Source organism: Formica exsecta, unplaced genomic scaffold (assembly GCF_003651465.1).
Source record: "Formica exsecta isolate Colony F162 unplaced genomic scaffold, ASM365146v1 scaffold109, whole genome shotgun sequence".
Classification (NCBI taxonomy): Eukaryota; Metazoa; Arthropoda; class Insecta; order Hymenoptera; family Formicidae; genus Formica; species Formica exsecta.
Genome location: NW_021848428.1, coordinates 470,054 through 488,667, shown reverse-complemented (window position 1 = coordinate 488,667; position 18,614 = coordinate 470,054). Strand labels below are relative to the sequence as shown.

Here is an 18,614-nt window from a genome sequence, read left to right as displayed (position 1 = left end):
GGCGGCACGTTTGATGTTGGTGAAGCCAAGAGCCATGAGCCAAGCCGTCCACGGTCTATAGCCTGTAAAGCCCGTATCAGACTACGCATTGAAGATTGAGATTGAGGATTGAAGATTGAAATTTGACCAAGCAGTACAAAGAAATTTTAGTCCCTTTTGTCCTGATTAGTCAAATTTCAATCTTTAATCTTCAATCTTCAATTTTCAATGCGTAGTCTGATACGGGCATAATCGTGCGCGACTTTAAGCCCGTGTCACACTACGCATTGCGGACGCGGATCGGATTTGGATTATGTCCGTATCAGACTACGCATTGAAAATTGAGATTCAAGATTTAAGATTGAAATTTGACCGATCAGAATAAAGAAATTTCAGTCCTTTCTGTTCTGATTAGTCAAATTCCAATCTTTTATCTTCAATTTTCAATGCGTAGTCTGATACGGACATAATCTAAATCCGATTCGAGTCCGCAATGCGTAGTGTGACACGGGCTTTAGCCTCGTGTCACACTACGCATTGGGCGCGTTCAAGAAACACTATTGAGCATCGTCTTGTCAATACTCGACGTTGATTTGTTGATTCTAGAAGTAAGAACCAATCACGTTCAATTGCTACTCAACAGTTGTGTCTCCTGAACGCACCCGTTGCGAACGCGGATCGGGTTTGAATTACGGACTACGAATCGTCCATCACCCAATCAGAGCAATATCTTCAATTTTCAATGCGTAGTCTGATACGGGCTTTACGGACTACGAATCGTCCACCACCCAATCAGAGCGAAGTAGCTACTTGGCTACTAAAAAATTTATAATTTCATTGGTAAATCTAGTAAATTCGCTTATTTTTGTAATGTTCACCCTCGTTTGAATTACAGAATCGATACCCTAGGCCGCGTTCCACTTCACGACCGCAACGCTCACGGTATCATTTCATCTTTGTTGTTCACCGAAAGTTAAACAAAAACAAATGATACTCGCGAGCGTTGCGATCGTTAAGTGAAACGCGCCCCTAGTAAAGTCGATTTAAGAGATTAGGTATCGATTGAAACGCTTTACGAACACACAGTGACGTCACACTGACGTATTGTTCTTTTCAGATTATAACCTCTGCTTCTACTGTTTCTGCGGTTAAGGTTAAGATCAAGCGAGTTCGTGTAATTGAGTCTTTAGCGCTGCGAAAAGTTATATCCGTTAAAGATGGTTTCGAGGACAACGTCGAGACGGATTCCCGAGGTAGAGCCGCGTATAGATTACGTGCAATGCGACGGACTCGTGGTGATGAAGATGGTGAAACATTGCCACGAGGAGTCTTCCAGTAACATGGAAGTTGCGCAGGGCGCTCTACTTGGCTTGGTTGTGCAAAACCGCTTAGAAATTACCAACTGCTTCCCGTTTCCTAAAAACGACGAGATTATGGACGAAGAAGAATACCAACTTGCTATGATGCGAAGACTGAGATGGTGAGAATCGAGATATTCCAACATATTATTTAAAGCGAGAATTATCGTTTAATTTTTTTTATCATATATACAGGGTGAACGTCGATCATTTCCACGTCGGTTGGTATCAAAGTGCGGACGTTGGCAACTTCTTAAATCTATCCTTGCTGGAGTCGCAGTATCACTATCAAACTTCAATCGAAGAATCGGTTGTGCTTATTTACGATACAGCGAAATCTGCCAGAGGTTTTTTGACACTTAAGGCATACCGGCTCACTCCGCAAGCGATACAAATGTACAAGGAGAATGAGTTTACTCCAGAAGCTCTGCGTACCTTGAAGATTGGATACGAGAGTCTCTTTGTCGAGATCCCAGTAGTTATAAAGAACAGTAACTTGACAAACATTATGATGTCAGAATTGGATGAAATGATTCCCGAGGAGCAAGGCACAAAATATTTGGATCTTGGCACAGCTACAGTATTGGAGAACCAGTTGAGATGTTTGATGGATCGAGTAGATGAATTAAACCAAGAGGCGATGAAGTTTAATAGATATCAACAATTGGTGGTTCGACAACAACAAGATAAGAACAGGCTCCTGGCTAAGAGAGCTCAAGAAAATGCCGCTAGGGCTGCAAAGGACGAGCCGCCGCTACCTGATGATGATATTAACAAACTGATGAGGCCTTTACCAGTTCCACCAAGGTTAAATCCAATGATTGTTGCTGGACAAATTAATACATATAGTGAACATATCTCGCAATTCTGTTCTCAAAGCTTAGCAAAATTGTACATCACTCAAAGTCTACAAAATGCAAAGGAGGCAAAGTCTTCCCATTAAAAAATTAATATATTATGAATGTTTATATATAACACTTGAGAAGTTTTACTTGCGTAAAATTAAATGGAAGAAATGTATGATTTTCCAAATAAGAGTTTATTTATTCATTATACCTTTTTGAATTGAGCATTATCCATTGGTTAAAAAAAAATACTACATTATATGTTGTATCCTATTAATATTGAATAAGTTATGGTATATATATTATTTGACATTTAAAAGCTATTCACATTTATCGTTATCTTATAGAATTGTTTGACACATTCTGTTGCCAGACTTTTGAAAGTATATCTCCACATCTTCCCTCCACTCTTAAATTCACAAATTCATCAGCTCTAGTTTTGCCAATATTTACTATCGCGATTGGCTTGTTGGCCTCGATTGCTTGCAGGACAATTCTATATGCGGAGAATGTGGTAAGAGTCGTTCCGAGAATTAGCAAAGCATCCGAATTCTCGACGTTATTTTTCACATTTTGTACTATATTGCGTGGAACATTGTCTCCAAAAAATATAATATCTGGTTTCAAAATACCACCACAGTTATCACAAGCAGGAACATTAAAGTCTTCGACTTGTGCCTGTTAAACATATTTCATTGTTAATATGCAGTATCACAGCAGCTACATATAGATATATATATAAATATGAGTAGATAATGTATTTTACCTGTGATAATTCTACATCTCCATCAGGTCTTATCATTTGAGTAATTGCAACCATAGATGGATTGAGTTTCTGAAAGACCTCTTGAAGTTCATATCTACATATTTTATGATCGCAATTAAGACACATAACTCTGAATGCCGTACCATGCAACTCTATTACTTCTTTACTTCCTGCCTTTGAATGTAAATTGTCTACATTCTGCGTAATAATACAGCCTACTTTTCCAACATATTCCAAATTTTTTAGTATCTTATGTGTAATATTTGGTTTTAGAGAAGAAAATCTGCAAAAGGATTCTTCATTTATTTATTATTTTCTTATAAATAACTGAAAAGTTTAACAATAAATTACACAGAAAAATCAAACCTTGGCCACCCAATGTAATTTCTGGCCCAGTATCGTCTTCTTATTGCCTCACTGTTGCAAAATTCTTTATAAAGAACTGGTTTATGATTGGTTCGCGCATAAAGACCTACTTCTGCCGATCTGTAATCGGGAATACCACTTTCTGTGGATATTCCTGCCCCGGTTAATATGCACAAACGATGATGTTTATCGATAAATTCCTTCAATCTTATTACATCTTCTATTTTTGTTGGATCGCATTTTGGAACAAACGCAAGACTTGATTTATATATGCGAGCTGCAAAGTAACTTAACTTATATTAATTCTTATGAGATTTTAGAATATAATCACATATATTCTCTATTTCTACAAAATATATTTAAAATAAATTATTTATTTATATCTTTTCAGATATAGCCAAATGTTACACTTACAACATAATTCTACCGATTTAGCATTACAATAAATATATCTTGTAATCATGACCTACACAATTCTTATTATATTATTAAACATATATATACATTAAAAATAAATATTAAATATATTTCATTGATTTTTTAAATCGTACATGGATTTATGCCACAAGCCACGAGATACTGGCAATTGGCAATTTGTCAATGGTGCGTTCTTAAAAACCAACGTTTCGATTTAGGTCCATATTCATAGTCTAGCCTATCGGATGTACCGATTGGCTATCGAGTAGAGAATTTCTAGGGTTTCGAAAGTTTCTTGCAATTCAGCCAATCGGTATGTCCGACAAGGGAACTTTCATACTAGTGACCATCGAATCGTCTTCGATGACAGCGCCCTTCTGTTTTATCCTTTCGCGTTGCTGCCAGAAAACTCGCGCCATAAACCCCATCTTCTTGTTTAACAATCTCCTTCGGCCGCAATTGAGAAATTGCGAAGAGGCAACAGAGAAACAGCAGCAGTAGCAGTCGAAGTGGGGATCGAGTATCGAGTGCAGCCATTTTCTATTTTTGCATATAGCACCGCGAGTGAGAGCCAGTGTGTCGTGCGTGTGTATACGAGCTTTTTTTTGGGTTGTGTGTGATACAGAGATCGATGGACTGACGGCGATCGGCAGGGAGCTCGCAACATATTGAGACATTGTGTGACGTGACATGAGATGATTGTTTGGCGACAAACGCCAGAAGAATCGTGCGATCGTGCCATTCGCAAGACCGTCAAAAAGATCCATCCATTTGCGCAGCTTCGCGTGTAAACTCTCACTCTCTCTTTCTCTCTTCATATCCCATATATATATAAACACACTCTTCTCGAATTCTCTTTTCCACCCCTTTCTCATCCCCTCCTCTACCACCCTTCTTCCTTTCTGTACTCTATACTATTCGTTTATCTCTCGAAACAGGAGAAGTACACATCGCCCTATCGAGGCTTCGTCTATCGCCGAGCCGAGAGATATACAAGGGAAAACCAGTCTGTGATACTAAGCAGTACTAAACAATATATATAACATATATATATATATAGCTGTAGAGGTGTAAACTCTTTGTACGAATGTAAGGTGCGCGCGCTCCCGTGAGTGTATTTCCCAATCGTCGTGTATATCTGTGTGAGTTAGCTAGCGATCGCGCGCGTCGTGTGTGACTTTGTGTAGGTGCGCTTGTGTGTGTGTGTGTGTGTGTGTGTATGTATGTGTATATCGCTCGTGTACTAGGAGAGACGTAGATAAAGATCGTGTAAAGGATCTCTTGGAAAGGAATTTAGCCAATTCAAATCGAAGAGACGGAACGCCGGTATTCGCGCAGGACACGCATCTTCCGCCAGCAGATCGAGGTCGACGTAATTAGCGGCGCGATGTCTGTCGAGTCCGTGACAAGTGACAAGCAACCGCCGCCACCGACGACGACGACGACGACAACGACGACGGCGACGGCGGCAACAACGGCAATGACGACAACGACGACGACCGCGACGACCAAGAAGGAAGAAGGTACGAGTCGATTGATCACGCATATATCTTTTTCTATCTCTCTCTCTCTCTCTCTTTTCTCTCTTCCTTATCGAATCCCTGAAGCGACGCTCATCGTCGACGAGCAATGTCGGGAAATAACCTCTGAGTCTGAGCGAATTTATTCGTTTTTCTCTTCGATGAGAGTAAGTCTATTTGTTTCTCTTTAGCGATATTACAAACGTGTTACAGATGTTTTCTTGCAAAACGAAATAGATATTTGAGTGTTGCAGAGGCAAAAGGGAAAATTGTGAGAGAAAGTACAGAAAGTGCAGCTAGAACATCTAATATCTCTCTCTGACTATCGTTGGATGGAAATTATAGCAAATTTGAAAAAAAAGGAAAACGCAATCTCCGAATTTCTGTCAGTTTTGTTGAAATAATTTAGAGATACTATTTTTACTTATATGTATACTTATACGTTCTCTTTTTACTTGTATACTCCTTTTATGTATATTTTTACTGAGCCTCTTAGAATCCAAATTGACTAACTCTACTCTTTCTGTAAATTTCTAAATTTTAGTATCTCTTAAACACATGATTAATACTCTGGTTCGTATAAAAAGTATGTTTAAATAGAAGTAAGTTTATGTAAAAGTATTTCTACAGTCTATCTGTAGACCATTGTAATTAGGATCAATAGGGAAACCCCCAACATAAGTCAAAACTTGCTTTCTGTTAATTTCATTTACTTTTCTCATCTTTTTTTACTCCATTTTCAATGTACGTATAGTACACATAGACATGAATGGTGTATTTACATTAATTAAAACTATAGTTAGTAATTGTTCTCCTTTGTTATCTTCTAATAGAATATTTTTATATTTAGGACTCGTATAACACTGATATATTAATACTTTTATCTAATTATACTTTCTTCTTCATCCAGATTAGTATTTGAATCATTTTAATCTATATGTATATATAAAAATGCCTTTTTATTATATTATTTTTAAATATTTAATTAAATTAATAAAATCTCATTTTCTTTCCAATATATTATGTAAGAGATTAAGTAAAAGATTAAGTACACTTTTAGGTTTTGAGAGCAAAGAATATTATTTTGCAAAGATTCCAAAATGTGATATATATTTTATTTGATATAACTATATGTATCATTAATTTTTGTGCGCGCATATATTTAGGACAACAATGATTTCTAGAAACTTTCCTGGATGACAATCAGTTATATTTAAATTATCTTTATAGCGAATCAAGTGCCCTCTTGACTAGGATCTTCTCAGGAAAGCTTTCATTGGCTTGTCAAAGTATTATCTTGTCTGAAAGCAGTTTGAATTAGTCAGTCTGCACTGTACTGTGCTCACAAATGTTTACATATATTTCTTCAGTATCAAGTCACGTGAGTGATATATAAACAGTGAATACGTATGTAAAATTGACCATTTCTAACATAAAATAGCCATTTTGATAATAGAAATTATAATAATTTCTGCAATTTGGTGTGTTTAAAAAGTTAGACATTTAACAATTTTTTCTTACCACGAGAAAAAAACGCAAAAAACAAAGAAAAAATTTGTTTTCCAAATTGCTTTGTTTCAAAGAGCGAAGAGTCCGGACGAGACTTCTCGGAATTATTTTACCAGCTTCAAAGCCAACGGATAAATTCCGATATTTAGATCTCGCTCGAGTTTTTATTTTATTTTATTTTTTATTTTTCTCGAGCCTTAAAGAGTGGAAGCTCTTAGGCAAATCTTTTGTGAGAGAATCTCTTTTTTTTTCTAATGACTCGCGGATCAACGTATTCGTGATGAGACTTTGATTCGGGAATTTATCGACTGTTTGCCCTTCACCTGTTTATTTACATTGCCGAAAGGCAACGGTTGCGCGAAGAAATACAGCGGCAGTTAGAGATAGAACAGAATAGCCAGATAAGAAAGGCTTTCTTATCTCGTCTATTCGATTTATTCGAAGTAAGACAACCGATTTATACAATGAGACTCATCGCCGTCAATCGCTTTGTCGGTTCGAACTGGTACCGGCGACCACGGAAACGACCGCTAGTCGGTCCGACCGGCTCTCCTTTCTTAGACATCCTTGTTATGCAGACCAGAGCTTGCCATTGGTTTCGGAAAAACAAATCTGTCAATCCTCTAAAGCGGGTGACCTTCCGTAAGTACGACCGCGTTCGCCAAGCCGTTCTGATACGTTTGATCGGTTGATTGTAAAATTGTGTGCGATTGTGGAATTTTCAGCAGGTTCTTATTGTTTCGAATTTCAATTTATATTTTAGGCATCGAGATCAGAGCGATTTCTAGTTTTGCCGGTGTGTGTATGTGTATTGTTACTAAACAGTTATTTTATTTTTTGTTATTTTGCAGGGGATGAAGCCATTATATCGATGTCGGTGGCTGGAGAGGTGACTGACACTTCGATCATGGAAGTAGGCCGTTCTAGACCTCAGTTTCAATATTCTCGGGTAAATGTCACTTTGCAAATTTTAATGAAATTCATTAAAGTAGCGTAAATCGCACATTAAGTCCTGCAATATATGTATTTACATTTTTTTTGCTTTTAGGAGGAACTGATGCTGATAAAAAATTTGCGATTATCTAAACGTAGGCCTGCATTCCTAGACAATGCTTATAACAAGTATGTTACAAGGATTTATAGTCTTTTCGAATTTTTGATTTATCAATATCTATTTTACTAATCGTTAATTACTTTTTCCTCGCAGCTCACGAGGTGTATGGGATCCCGAACGCTGGCATTCAGATAGAAAGCGTAGCGATACACCCCCGAAGGAGGAAAGGACCGGACGTAGTGATCAAATCACTGAGAATCATAGTAAGCGACGTAGTAATGGTGATCCACGGGACCGAATACGTAAGGAGCAAGACGGCATCGTTTTGAGTCCTCAACGAAGAAGTTTTAACTCGGGATGTTTTGTTAATGTGAATCAGCCACCAAATCGACGTCCGGAAAGCCCGATCGGCAAAACAGAGGTATAAAACTTATATTCGCGATCGATTCTGTTTCATTGAGATACGCACGACTGCATATCTACCTCCATTAGTATTGTTTTTTTGTATTCTATTTGTAAAATCACAATTATTAAATATTTTACAGGTCAGTCATCGTGAACCTGTTCGTCGAATCGGCAGTGGCAGGATTCTGGCGCGGGATATATGGGATTTTAGATCGGAAAATGAAAAGATTGAATCTGAACGCGCGGATTATGGTTTTAGATCAGGCACGGCCGCTAGTGGTCCTCTGCGTGATCGTGATAACAGAGATAAGCGTGATGGAAATGAGCGTGATAGAGATCGTGATATACGCGAGAGAGACCGTGACCGTGACAATCTGCGCGAGCGGGACGAGAGATTCGAACGGAGATCATTCGGCCGGGATTACGGTGATCGCGGCGAAAGAGAGCGTGATCGTGGTGACAGAGGAGGATCGGAGCGGAACAATCATCAGACAGATCGCGACAAAGATCGCGGACGCGAAAAGAGATACAATAACGACCGTCGACGGACTTACAGTGATAATCGCGATTCGATGGATGAGCCCGAATGGTTCAGCTCGGGACCTACATCTCAGCACGATACGATCGAACTAAGGGGCTTTGAGGATATCCCGGAGGAGAAAGCGGTGAGCAGTAGCGGTAATTCCAAGAACAAGAAACAGACTCCCGCGCAGAAAAAACGAAACAAGAAGAATGCTATGGAAAAGGATGACAAGTCGAGCGAAAATTCGGCGGGTCCTAAAGGACGTAGCACTCCGACTGTCATGGATCAACCCCTGAACGTTGTACCAGCGCCGCATTCTCCGATATCTGAACAGACCGAGCAGTCCTCCATCACTCAGAGTAAAGAAAATGACATTAGCGAGAGTACCGTGACCGAACCGACAACATCCGAGTCAGCAGAGAATTCCAATGCTAATCAGAATCAAGAGGACTCGCATCCTGATTTTAATCTGGATGAATTCCTGAAATCTGATACATTCGCTGGCGTATCTGGACTATTGACAGTAAATCATCTTTTTAATTTTTATATATTTTATTTTATTTTTTTTATATTTTTGCATTTAATATATCTGAAATAATCTTATACTTTTTCGCATTACTCGAACAAATTTTTCGTTTGTATTTGCAGAACGGAGTTGGCTCGAGTAGTGGCACTGGTTCTCGATTCAGCCAGTGGTTCAAGAGGGAAAGTCCAATTCAACAGGCGGATAGTCGTAGGGCTTCCATACAAGACGAACTATTGAACAATTTATTGAACGACATCACCGAGCCAAACATCCAAATACCATCGGTAACGGAATCAAATACCTATTTTGCTCCAATTTCTCCGGCTAACACGACAAATAATACCAACTCGGCTACAAATGGTGTAAAGTTACTCGAAATGTTACATCGCGGTAATAAACCGAGTCAAAATGGCCAGGGTGACGCATCTAATACAACTATCCCTATGTTGAAAAACTGTTCTATTAAAGATTTGGGTAAGTCACACATATTTGGATAAATATCATTCCGTCATTTAAACAAATCACATGAAACATAAATATATGTATTTTTTCTAGAAATTGGTGGAAAAGTTGTACACAGTTTGGAAGAATTGGAAGCACGCATGCGGGGTGGTGCTCCTCCACCTGTGACTTCGACTGATACACCCCATGTAAATAAGACTGAAGAAGATCTCTCTGCTTTTAAAAAATTGGTACATTTATAATAATATAATATAATTTTTAATAATATAATTTTACTTGATTTTATATATAGACTTATTGAAAAAAATGATTTAGCTTGCTCAAATGAATGGAGGACAAGCTGTGCCTGCAGCTAACGGACCTATCACACAAAAACGACCTGTAACATTAATGCAAGTAAGTTTGTATTTAATTGTTCTTGTTATGTTAATTGTGTATGTATGTATGTATATATATATATATATATATAATAATTCTTATTTTTATTTTTTAGCTACTTAATTCACAATTAAAAACGCAGCAGCAGCCATCAATACCGCATCAGCAACCACCTACAGAACCGATTCATGCTACGACGTTTAATCATGTCGGTCCTCTTGGCCCTACTCAGCATCCACATCAAGCTCAAATGCAACATGAAAATCTGATGAAAGTCTTACAAATACAAGTATGATATATCTATAGCACTCTAGTTATCTATATGCGATGAAAGATTTTTGTAAACGTTCTATATATATTATTATAGCAGCAACAGCAACAGCAAAAACAACGACATTCCGATATGCTGTCAATGATGATGGGAAATCAGCGAATGCTAGGTGTCAGTCCGGTACCGTCGGAAATGCAAATGATGATAAATAATATCCCGTCAAGCCAAGAACTTTTACAACGACCAGAAGCTCAAGCGATTATTCAAGGTCTGCAGCAAGGAGAGATCACCAGACAACACCTAATACAACAGTTGCAGGTAAGTTATTTGTAATGCACATATTGCACATAATAGTTACATAGTATAGTCTTGATATGAAGATTGATATAAAGAAATTTTTCTCAATCTTGATTGTATCGCCGATAGAATCCCGCTATGCAGCATCGTCATCGAGAAGTGCTGGTGAACATTCTGAAAATGTACGGCGGTACTACACCTCGCACCATAAGTCCGCATCCTCATCCTACTCCTGCTACTCCTCAGGATCATATGTTGCAACAGATGCTGTTTCAACAGCAACAACAGAGGATTCCATCTCCGATGAATAATGGTAAGATTTTACATGCACACAATTATTCTCCTTTTTTTGTTTTTCTCTATTTAACACCCTTTCTTAAGCGGAAATTTGAATTGAACAATTTTGTATTATGTTTGGAATGCAGCTTATTGTCCACCTCCAATAATATCATCAAATTTAACAGCTAGTCCTAGTACTTTAACAGTACAACATCCAGGTAGTATAATAAATACAATGATTTTTGTATTTTTCGAAATTTGTTGTATCATCCCTTGTGTACAAAAATATTTCTAACTTAAGAAAGATGGCACGTGCAGTAGTAAAATCACTCGATAAGTTAATCCAATATAAATTTTTATCACATTTGTTATAAATCTTAATCAATATTAATAATGTTGAGAAAAATTGTGTTAAAAAATTGATATATAAATTATTATTATTATTATTATAACAGTGATACCGCACAGAGTGCCATCGCCACGGGAAATCGTTATGCACACTCAGACTATAATGCAAAATGCTTTAATCAAGAAGAAATTGGAGGAACAACGTGAGAATTTCCGTAAGCGGCAGGATCAACAACAACAACAGCAGCAGCAACAACAACAAGTACAGCAGCAGCAACTGCGCGCGTCGAGTCCTGTTATTAACTCACCAGCTAAACAAACAGCGAGCCCACTCGCTTTCACTCCAACTTCCGTTTTACGTAAAATGACTGCTGACAAGGAACCCGATGGTGCGAATCAATTCCGCAAATTAGAAACGACTTTTTCTATTATACCCGCAATTAATGGAAATATTAATCACTCTCGCATGTCTCGAGATCAAAATAATCATCGAGTGCATACCGCCGTTCCTTTTGTTGATTCATCTAAATTTTCCAATTCAGTCAATCAAGTGCAAAATGAAACTCTTAAAATGATCTTTCTGCAATCTGCCATAGCTAATCATATAAATAACAATACTTGTACGGAAGAATCGGCATTAAAAACCAAACATTTGTGTTCGTTACAATCGGAAAAAGATATAAAAGATAATCCGGATATTAACACAATAAAGGAAAATGTTTTCCTTGATAATGAAAATGCAAACGATAATTCGAAAGTACCAGAGTCTAATGTAATAGATATTGATAATGATACCAATAATAACGATTGTGTCTCGTTTCATGAGGCAATAAAAAAATCATCCGAATTGGAAACACTGGTAAATGAAAATAATCAAATGACCGCATCTACAGCATCAGATGGAATAGAAAACATTAATTCTTAAAATACTAGTATACATGCAATTCACAGTGAGAATATCTAATTGTGCTGTTTCCTAGCAGATGAAGAGTTTCATAAAGTGCACATTAATATATTATAAAATAATAATTTTTGATTGCTATGTTTAGAACTATACTTTTGTTTTTATTATTTTTGTGATTACAACGAAAAGTTGCCGTTTTGTTTTTTCGTTTGACATTTCAGAAGTGCGATGCTTGAAAATGTGAAAGGTTATGGAAGAGAATTGGCATTAAAAACTAAATATTTGTGTGATAAATATCTGCCACATCTTTCTAATATATGGCAGATATTTAAAAATATATTATTTTTATTTTATATGTGAGATGCAAAAAGAGCACTTTATAAAATAAACTCTTAATAACATAGATTTATTACATTTCTTAATAATATGTTGAAATAGGTTTTTTTTTTTTTTTTTAATAATAAAAGGCTTTGTATTGATTTATCTCATCTGCTTTAACTTTTCTTTTACATGCTCACATTTTCTCCTATTATTAGTGTTGCAACTTTTCACCAATACATAAGCTTCCAATCTTTGTCTTTTTTTTTTTTTATAATTCATCTGCATTTGCTTAATTCTTATGCTTATCAAATTTGCATGCAGTAATAAAAATAAAAATAAATGTAATATACACAGTTAACTGCATTTGTTATTCTTATATTATTATGATAACAATTACTAATGATGACACAATATAATATAGGTAAATAATTTATGTTTGAAAATTTGATTGATATTTGAATGATAATATCTCAATGAATAATATTTAGTAAGTATATTGTGTTGGTGTTTCAAATTTATAGTGTGTGTGTGTGTATATATATATATATATATATGTTCTCATATATATAATGTACGTATGTATATAAAATTGAAATTGATGAAATTTATATGAAATTGTTGTAAATTGGAAGTTTTAATTTTGACAAAAACATTTAGTAGGTATTTAAATACATAAAAAATTTAAATACTATAATAAATTTAAATTATTATATTTTTTTACATATATTAAACTAAATCTTTTGAGAAAAGAAAGAAAACATTAACATTAAGAAAGCATTAACATTTGTGTTTTGTGTTATTAATATCTAGTTTTAATTTTCATATAATTATTTTTTTGTTTAAATACAGGAAGCAGCAATGACCCATCAAAATTGTCTACACAAACTCAAGCATCGCAGATGCAACAAATGCAGTCCGCAGTTCAGCTACTCACACATGGAACTCTCTCGAGACATACTGCGTTGCGACCACAATCCGTTCCATCGACATGGTCAAATACATCGCTTAAACAGCATCCAGGTTTAGCTTTTTAACTTTTATAAAATTATATTAGTAGAAATCTTTGTGTTATATTAATCTTATTATTGACTATCATGAAATATTATCTGGAAGGACTTACTATTATATTATGATTAACATTGTAATACATATTGACTATTGCCTATTTTAATAATGTAATATTAAACGCAACGAAATTCTTTCTAATTTTAGGTCGACCTATAGTGAAAGGTGGCAACAGCGGGAACACGAGCAGCAATCAGTTCCAATACAATACAGGAAACGTGGAGTTCCAACAACATCAACACAGAACGGTCGCAAATGTGTACGGCAACCCAGCTCGATCCAAGCATACAATGGCCACTTCGTTGCCGCATCACAATGTTCCGCAATACAATCCAGTAGTTCAGAATTCAATTATGAATCCGAGAACAAATCCTATAAATACCCAAATGAAGGCTCAGCAAGTCCCCGCGCATCTCGCTAACATGCAACAGTCGCCGCATGGAACCGCTAACATGCAACAACAACAACCGCCGCAACGGACTGTAAATACACCGATGCAACTTGTCATGAACCAAAATTACAATTCCAATCGTACAGGTAATGTAATTCAATGAAGCACAAAGTGACTAGAGTGCTATATTACTAAAAAAGAATTTTTAACAAATCTAACAATATCAAACCCGAGTTTTGTATTTGGTAAAAATTGACATTTGTACTATAAAAATTCCTTCCTTATCCTGTTTACATTGATTTTCAGGTGTTTCTCCTCTCCCCAATCAAATTGCATGCAACGGTGTTCAGAAATCGGAATAATAGCAAGCCATTCTTGGCTCTCCCCCATTTAATCCTGTCTTGACATCATTTACCTTTGGATTAAGTAAATAATTATTAATGTTGTTGGAATGCTTTGTGCTAGAATATTAATGGAACATTTATATTATCAGATTATATTGCAAACTATATACAGTATTTTATACAATTATTCTGCACACATATACATTTTGCAATAACATTTATCCTTGTTATTTAAATGATAATTCGTTACATGATTGAATAAATTATATGCACAGATGGACGAGCGATGCGTTCGCAGCAATTAAACATGACAGTCGGCCGTCAACCTTCACCGGGCCTCGGATTCGTGGGTAGTAACGGAGGTGATCTTTCACCAACGTCTAACCAACTTGCACGATGGTTCAGCCCGGAACTTCTTGCTCAAGCTCGGGCCGGCAAGTTGCCAGAGCTCGTGCAGACGAACGTCCTGTCCTTGGAGGAGCTTGAGAGACTTCAACATGCATCAACCAGTTTAGTGCATAACTAAAGTGATATACTATATCGTATTCGGATTATGTTTCAATTTTGCAAGCGCATCGATAACATTACTCTGGTTAGTCAACCAGTATTCGTGATACAGATCTTTACGTCCGAAACACCTTCGATGCACGGATGCTGAATACATACGCCGGTTAAATTACAGAACAGTGCTATATAGATCTTTTTCGCCTATATAGATCTTTTTATCAAATCTTCGTATCTACGAGGAGTTTATCGAATTAATGTGTCATGTATTTCGGTTAGAAATAGTCGATTACTCGGTTGGACAGTACTTTTCTTTTGAAGGATTCTCTTTTCTTCGTCGAAAGGATTGCTGACATCGTTTGTGAAACCACTTTTCCAAGTTTCGCGAAAAGTTGTTTAGAAATTACAAATGTACAGGATAGTATAATATTGAGAACGAAGCAGGTCGCGTTTGAAGAACGCGAAAGTGGATAGCTTTCTAAAATGAAAACGATGTATTGCTTATAAGACTGAAAAAATGTGAAAATTCTTATTGTTGATTATGACAAGCTGTTAGAGCTTGATACGCGTACTTTTTAAATGACAACATGATAAGATCTATTTGCCTAAGATAGGACTGCAAGTTTCTTTTATGTCTCATTGAGGAGATTCTGAGAATTATTTAGCGATTCAAGCAATTTATATATGTTTCAGAACATATTTTCATCAATCTCTCATTTTCTCATTGACAATTGTAACGAACATGAGGATATATTATGACAGTATTTTGCAATGATTCACAAGTACTAAAAGCACTGTTGCACATCGAGATTGTGTTCCTTAAATATGAGACAAAACAAAAGAATATTTTTTACTACTACCGTTAGCCAACATATATATAAAGATATATCTACATACTCTATATATCTAGTGCAACAAAAACTTGGCATTGTCGTCAGCAAGAATATGATTTAAATAATCAAAATGCTTGTAATCTAGTGTCGTTTATAGAATACGTCGCTTATTTACAATGGGAAAATTGCAAAATCCCTTAGGCAAATAATACGCGGATCTCTTAAAATTGTGAGAATTGCAGGCTACTATCTGATTACAATTACTTACACAAAATGGTGGTAACATTTAATATCCTATTTGTATTGCTGCAAACCATGCGACTTTAATAACACGAAAAGCATACGAGATAACACATGACGAACACATGACGTTACATACACATATATTATATAAAAATAAATATAATATAATATATACTTCTCTCTCGTAGAAGAGAACGCGTGAGAGTACGATATCATTATCCTGATCGAAAGTGGTAGATAGACTGAAATGTCTTTTAATAAAAAACCTCGGGAGATATATAGAAGAATCGTTTGCAGAATTAATTAAAGAAAACGGAAACATTCCACACCAGCCAATAGAGGATCAATTCAAACAAGATATCCTTTTACGAATTTTGATTGATATCAATACTGTGTTGCTAACGTGTGTTTGCTTTCGATTTAATGGCTTACATCTTCTATGAGATTACAATTTCTGTATGATTACAAAGAGAATTGGGCTTAATTTAAAAGGATAACGTTATCAAAAGTTTACTTTTGCTTTTATATTTCAAAAGGATAGTGTCATTACTATTTTACTACACATGTATCTTAGAGTCTCATCATGCGCGCATAATTGCATTTTTCTCCTCTAATAGTTCATTAAGCATGCCATTATATTTTTAAGAATTATATCTCAAAAGGCAAAACATCTTACGAAAAAAAGAAAAAAAAGACCATTAGTACTGTATATCGGAAAATAGTATTTATCTATATATATATATATTTTTTTTTTATTAATTGCATAACATTTATATAAACAAGTTACATATATTCTAATTTATGAATATTCGTTACATTTGTATTTTATCTGCATACGATAATTTTTTTTTTATAATCGCATATAATTGTATGTGGAACCGTATAAGAAACGCGAAATAAATTTACGTAAAATACTTAAAAACAAAGAAAGAGAGAAATAATATAAAATTAAACTTTACAATTTGTTTTGTGTTGTTGGTATATAAATTTATAAATTTATTTGTGTGTATGTGTGTGTATTTTTTGTGCGCGCATAATATAAGAATAATTTTGAAAAAATGCCACAATAATATCACAGGTAATTTTTAATTAATTATATGATAAAAACCTTTATATCATAAATATTTCCAACAGATTGTCTCATACCGATCTATATATATGCAATATTGATTATTCACGATGATATTCTCGAATTTTATTACTGCATCTGTACTGTAATGCGAGATTCGCGAAATTCGAAAAATGCAAGACGGCTTATGGGACTCTAAAAACTATCTGTACTCGTTGCGCTGGTTGATAATTAAGGGAAATATGTTGCAAACAATACTGTATATCGGCGACGGAAGGATCTCGTTTCATAGCATTTTCGTTCATCGTCAGATTTTGAGCGATTGCATTCTTGCACGGTGATTTTAATTATATTTGGGACTGATTCATCACAGTAAGCTTCATCTCAAGTGTCCACAAGTACAAAGTGTATTAGAACGAAGAGTAAAAAAAAAAGAATTTAAATCATTCTAAGCACGAGATATCTTTATATAAGTATCACTGGGAGAAATCTTATGTTTCGACGCTATATATATGTATAGAAAATGAAATTTCCGCAAGTGTTATATTATGCTAATTTTGCTTCGTAAAAGGACAATTGTGTGAAAGGAAGCGCGGGGTATTGAATATATTCAAAGTAAGGAAGTAGATATTTTTTATAACAATCAGTTTTCCTCAACAGAAATACAAAGTAAATCCAGATAGCATATATTGGTTTTATAAACGTTTCCTAAATGTACTCATATATAATGATTTTAGATAAGTTTAGGAAATGTTTATGAAATCAACATGTGCTACTTGGGAATGTTGATAAAACAATTTTTTCGGCAATCAAAGTTAAAAAAATATCTTTTGAATTAAAAATTTATCTGGGAGATATTATTCTCCAAAGTACTGTATATGTATCTCGCATTTCCTAGTCAGGATCAAGCGTGAACGTTCATCGGTTTAGCGATAATGATTTCCTTTCCCGATTTCGGATGCTGAGACGAAAGATGTCCTGTTTCTGAAGCATATTCGCATTTATATTCAGCTTCATTTTTGAGGATGATGAAGATTATATACCAATATTTGGTGTGGAAAACAAGAGGAGAAATTGTTATGCAAGACGCACGAGGGATTTTTCAATCTGAATGTTTTTATAAGGTGATTACAATAGCAGTGATTAAATTTCTGCTTTCATTAAATGAAAGAAATTTGTGAACGAGATACTGTGTCCCATGCATTTGCGGACTTGGATTGTTTCATAATTCGAAAATACATTTTTGTAAATAAATCGATCTCCGAGCAAACTAAAGTATGTTTAGTCCATGCACTGGGTCGATGACTTGTAAATAAAGTTACTGAATATTATATTATGTGAAGAGTCGAGAGAAAGAGAGAGAGAGAGAGAGAAATGTCATACAAATAAATACAGGGAACTGTAATTATCATTCTCGTCATTCCATTCGTCTCGTTGTGAAATGACTGGTCTTTTGAATCATTTATCTAAAGAGCTTGTTCACGAAATCTAAAGACATTTGATTTTGTATTTGTTAATTGATAATTTACTTAAAAATTTTTGACATTCAACACAAACGCTTTTTCTTAAATTCGAAAACACAATAGAATTATATAATTATTTATCGCGCGATGTATTATTTTGCTAATTGATTTTAA

At 35.4% G+C, this 18,614-nt stretch overlaps 3 protein-coding genes across 7 annotated transcripts; 2 read left to right on the top strand and 1 right to left on the bottom strand.

Annotated features, from left to right (window-relative positions):
* The first annotated feature begins 1,015 nt into the window (after window positions 1–1,015).
* LOC115235048 (eukaryotic translation initiation factor 3 subunit H) lies at window positions 1,016–2,374 on the top strand. Of its 2 annotated transcripts, XM_029806577.1 has the most exons (3): window positions 1,016–1,034; window positions 1,097–1,459; window positions 1,533–2,374. In XM_029806577.1, exons 2-3 carry the CDS (start codon window positions 1,197–1,199, stop codon window positions 2,278–2,280), a joined length of 1,011 nt encoding a protein of 336 aa, XP_029662437.1. In that variant the 5' UTR covers window positions 1,016–1,034; window positions 1,097–1,196; the 3' UTR covers window positions 2,281–2,374. The 2 variants fall into 2 exon arrangements, with proteins under 2 accessions (XP_029662437.1, XP_029662426.1); XM_029806566.1 differs by lacking the exon at window positions 1,016–1,034 and having other exon boundaries at window positions 1,069–1,459.
* On the bottom strand, window positions 2,361–4,006 carry LOC115235051 (NAD-dependent protein deacylase Sirt4-like). Its single transcript, XM_029806589.1, has 4 exons — window positions 3,729–4,006; window positions 3,315–3,591; window positions 2,949–3,231; window positions 2,361–2,860 (listed from the first exon to the last, which is right to left on the bottom strand). Exons 1-4 carry the CDS (start codon window positions 3,775–3,777, stop codon window positions 2,519–2,521), a joined length of 951 nt encoding a protein of 316 aa, XP_029662449.1. The 5' UTR covers window positions 3,778–4,006; the 3' UTR covers window positions 2,361–2,518.
* A 303-nt stretch (window positions 4,007–4,309) lies between these two features.
* LOC115235033 (eukaryotic translation initiation factor 4E transporter-like) lies at window positions 4,310–18,308 on the top strand. 4 transcript variants are annotated; one of them, XM_029806541.1, is made up of 16 exons: window positions 4,310–4,518; window positions 4,670–5,254; window positions 7,612–7,709; window positions 7,809–7,882; window positions 7,968–8,235; window positions 8,360–9,265; window positions 9,391–9,742; window positions 9,824–9,960; window positions 10,046–10,126; window positions 10,224–10,397; window positions 10,476–10,697; window positions 10,806–10,989; window positions 11,411–11,692; window positions 13,378–13,548; window positions 13,741–14,130; window positions 14,604–18,308. In XM_029806541.1, the coding sequence occupies exons 2-16, from the start codon at window positions 5,119–5,121 to the stop codon at window positions 14,852–14,854; spliced, it is 3,726 nt and encodes a 1,241-aa protein (XP_029662401.1). In that variant the 5' UTR covers window positions 4,310–4,518; window positions 4,670–5,118; the 3' UTR covers window positions 14,855–18,308. The 4 variants fall into 4 exon arrangements, with proteins under 4 accessions (XP_029662401.1, XP_029662391.1, XP_029662410.1 ...); XM_029806531.1 differs by having other exon boundaries at window positions 4,310–5,254; XM_029806550.1 differs by lacking the exons at window positions 4,310–4,518; window positions 4,670–5,254 and adding an exon at window positions 6,636–6,658.
* The last annotated feature ends 306 nt before the right edge of the window (window positions 18,309–18,614 follow it).

What these genes read in the sequence shown, in the direction of transcription:
- LOC115235048 (XM_029806577.1), top strand. Translation starts at nt 1,197, where the DNA reads ATGGTTTCGAGGACAACGTCGAGACGGATTCCCGAGGTAGAGCCGCGT. An exon ending in ATGATGCGAAGACTGAGATG is followed by an intron (nt 1,460 to 1,532) that starts GTGAGAATCGAG and finishes TCATATATACAG; the next exon opens with GGTGAACGTCGATCATTTCC.
- LOC115235051 (XM_029806589.1), bottom strand. Translation starts at nt 3,777, where the DNA reads ATGATTACAAGATATATTTATTGTAATGCTAAATCGGTAGAATTATGT. An exon ending in TAAATCGGTAGAATTATGTT is followed by an intron (nt 3,592 to 3,728) that starts GTAAGTGTAACA and finishes GTTACTTTGCAG; the next exon opens with CTCGCATATATAAATCAAGT. An exon ending in GAGATGTAGAATTATCACAG is followed by an intron (nt 2,861 to 2,948) that starts GTAAAATACATT and finishes TATGTTTAACAG; the next exon opens with GCACAAGTCGAAGACTTTAA.
- LOC115235033 (XM_029806523.1), top strand. Translation starts at nt 7,225, where the DNA reads ATGAGACTCATCGCCGTCAATCGCTTTGTCGGTTCGAACTGGTACCGG. An exon ending in CTCAGTTTCAATATTCTCGG is followed by an intron (nt 7,710 to 7,808) that starts GTAAATGTCACT and finishes TTTTGCTTTTAG; the next exon opens with GAGGAACTGATGCTGATAAA. An exon ending in GCGTATCTGGACTATTGACA is followed by an intron (nt 9,266 to 9,390) that starts GTAAATCATCTT and finishes TTGTATTTGCAG; the next exon opens with AACGGAGTTGGCTCGAGTAG.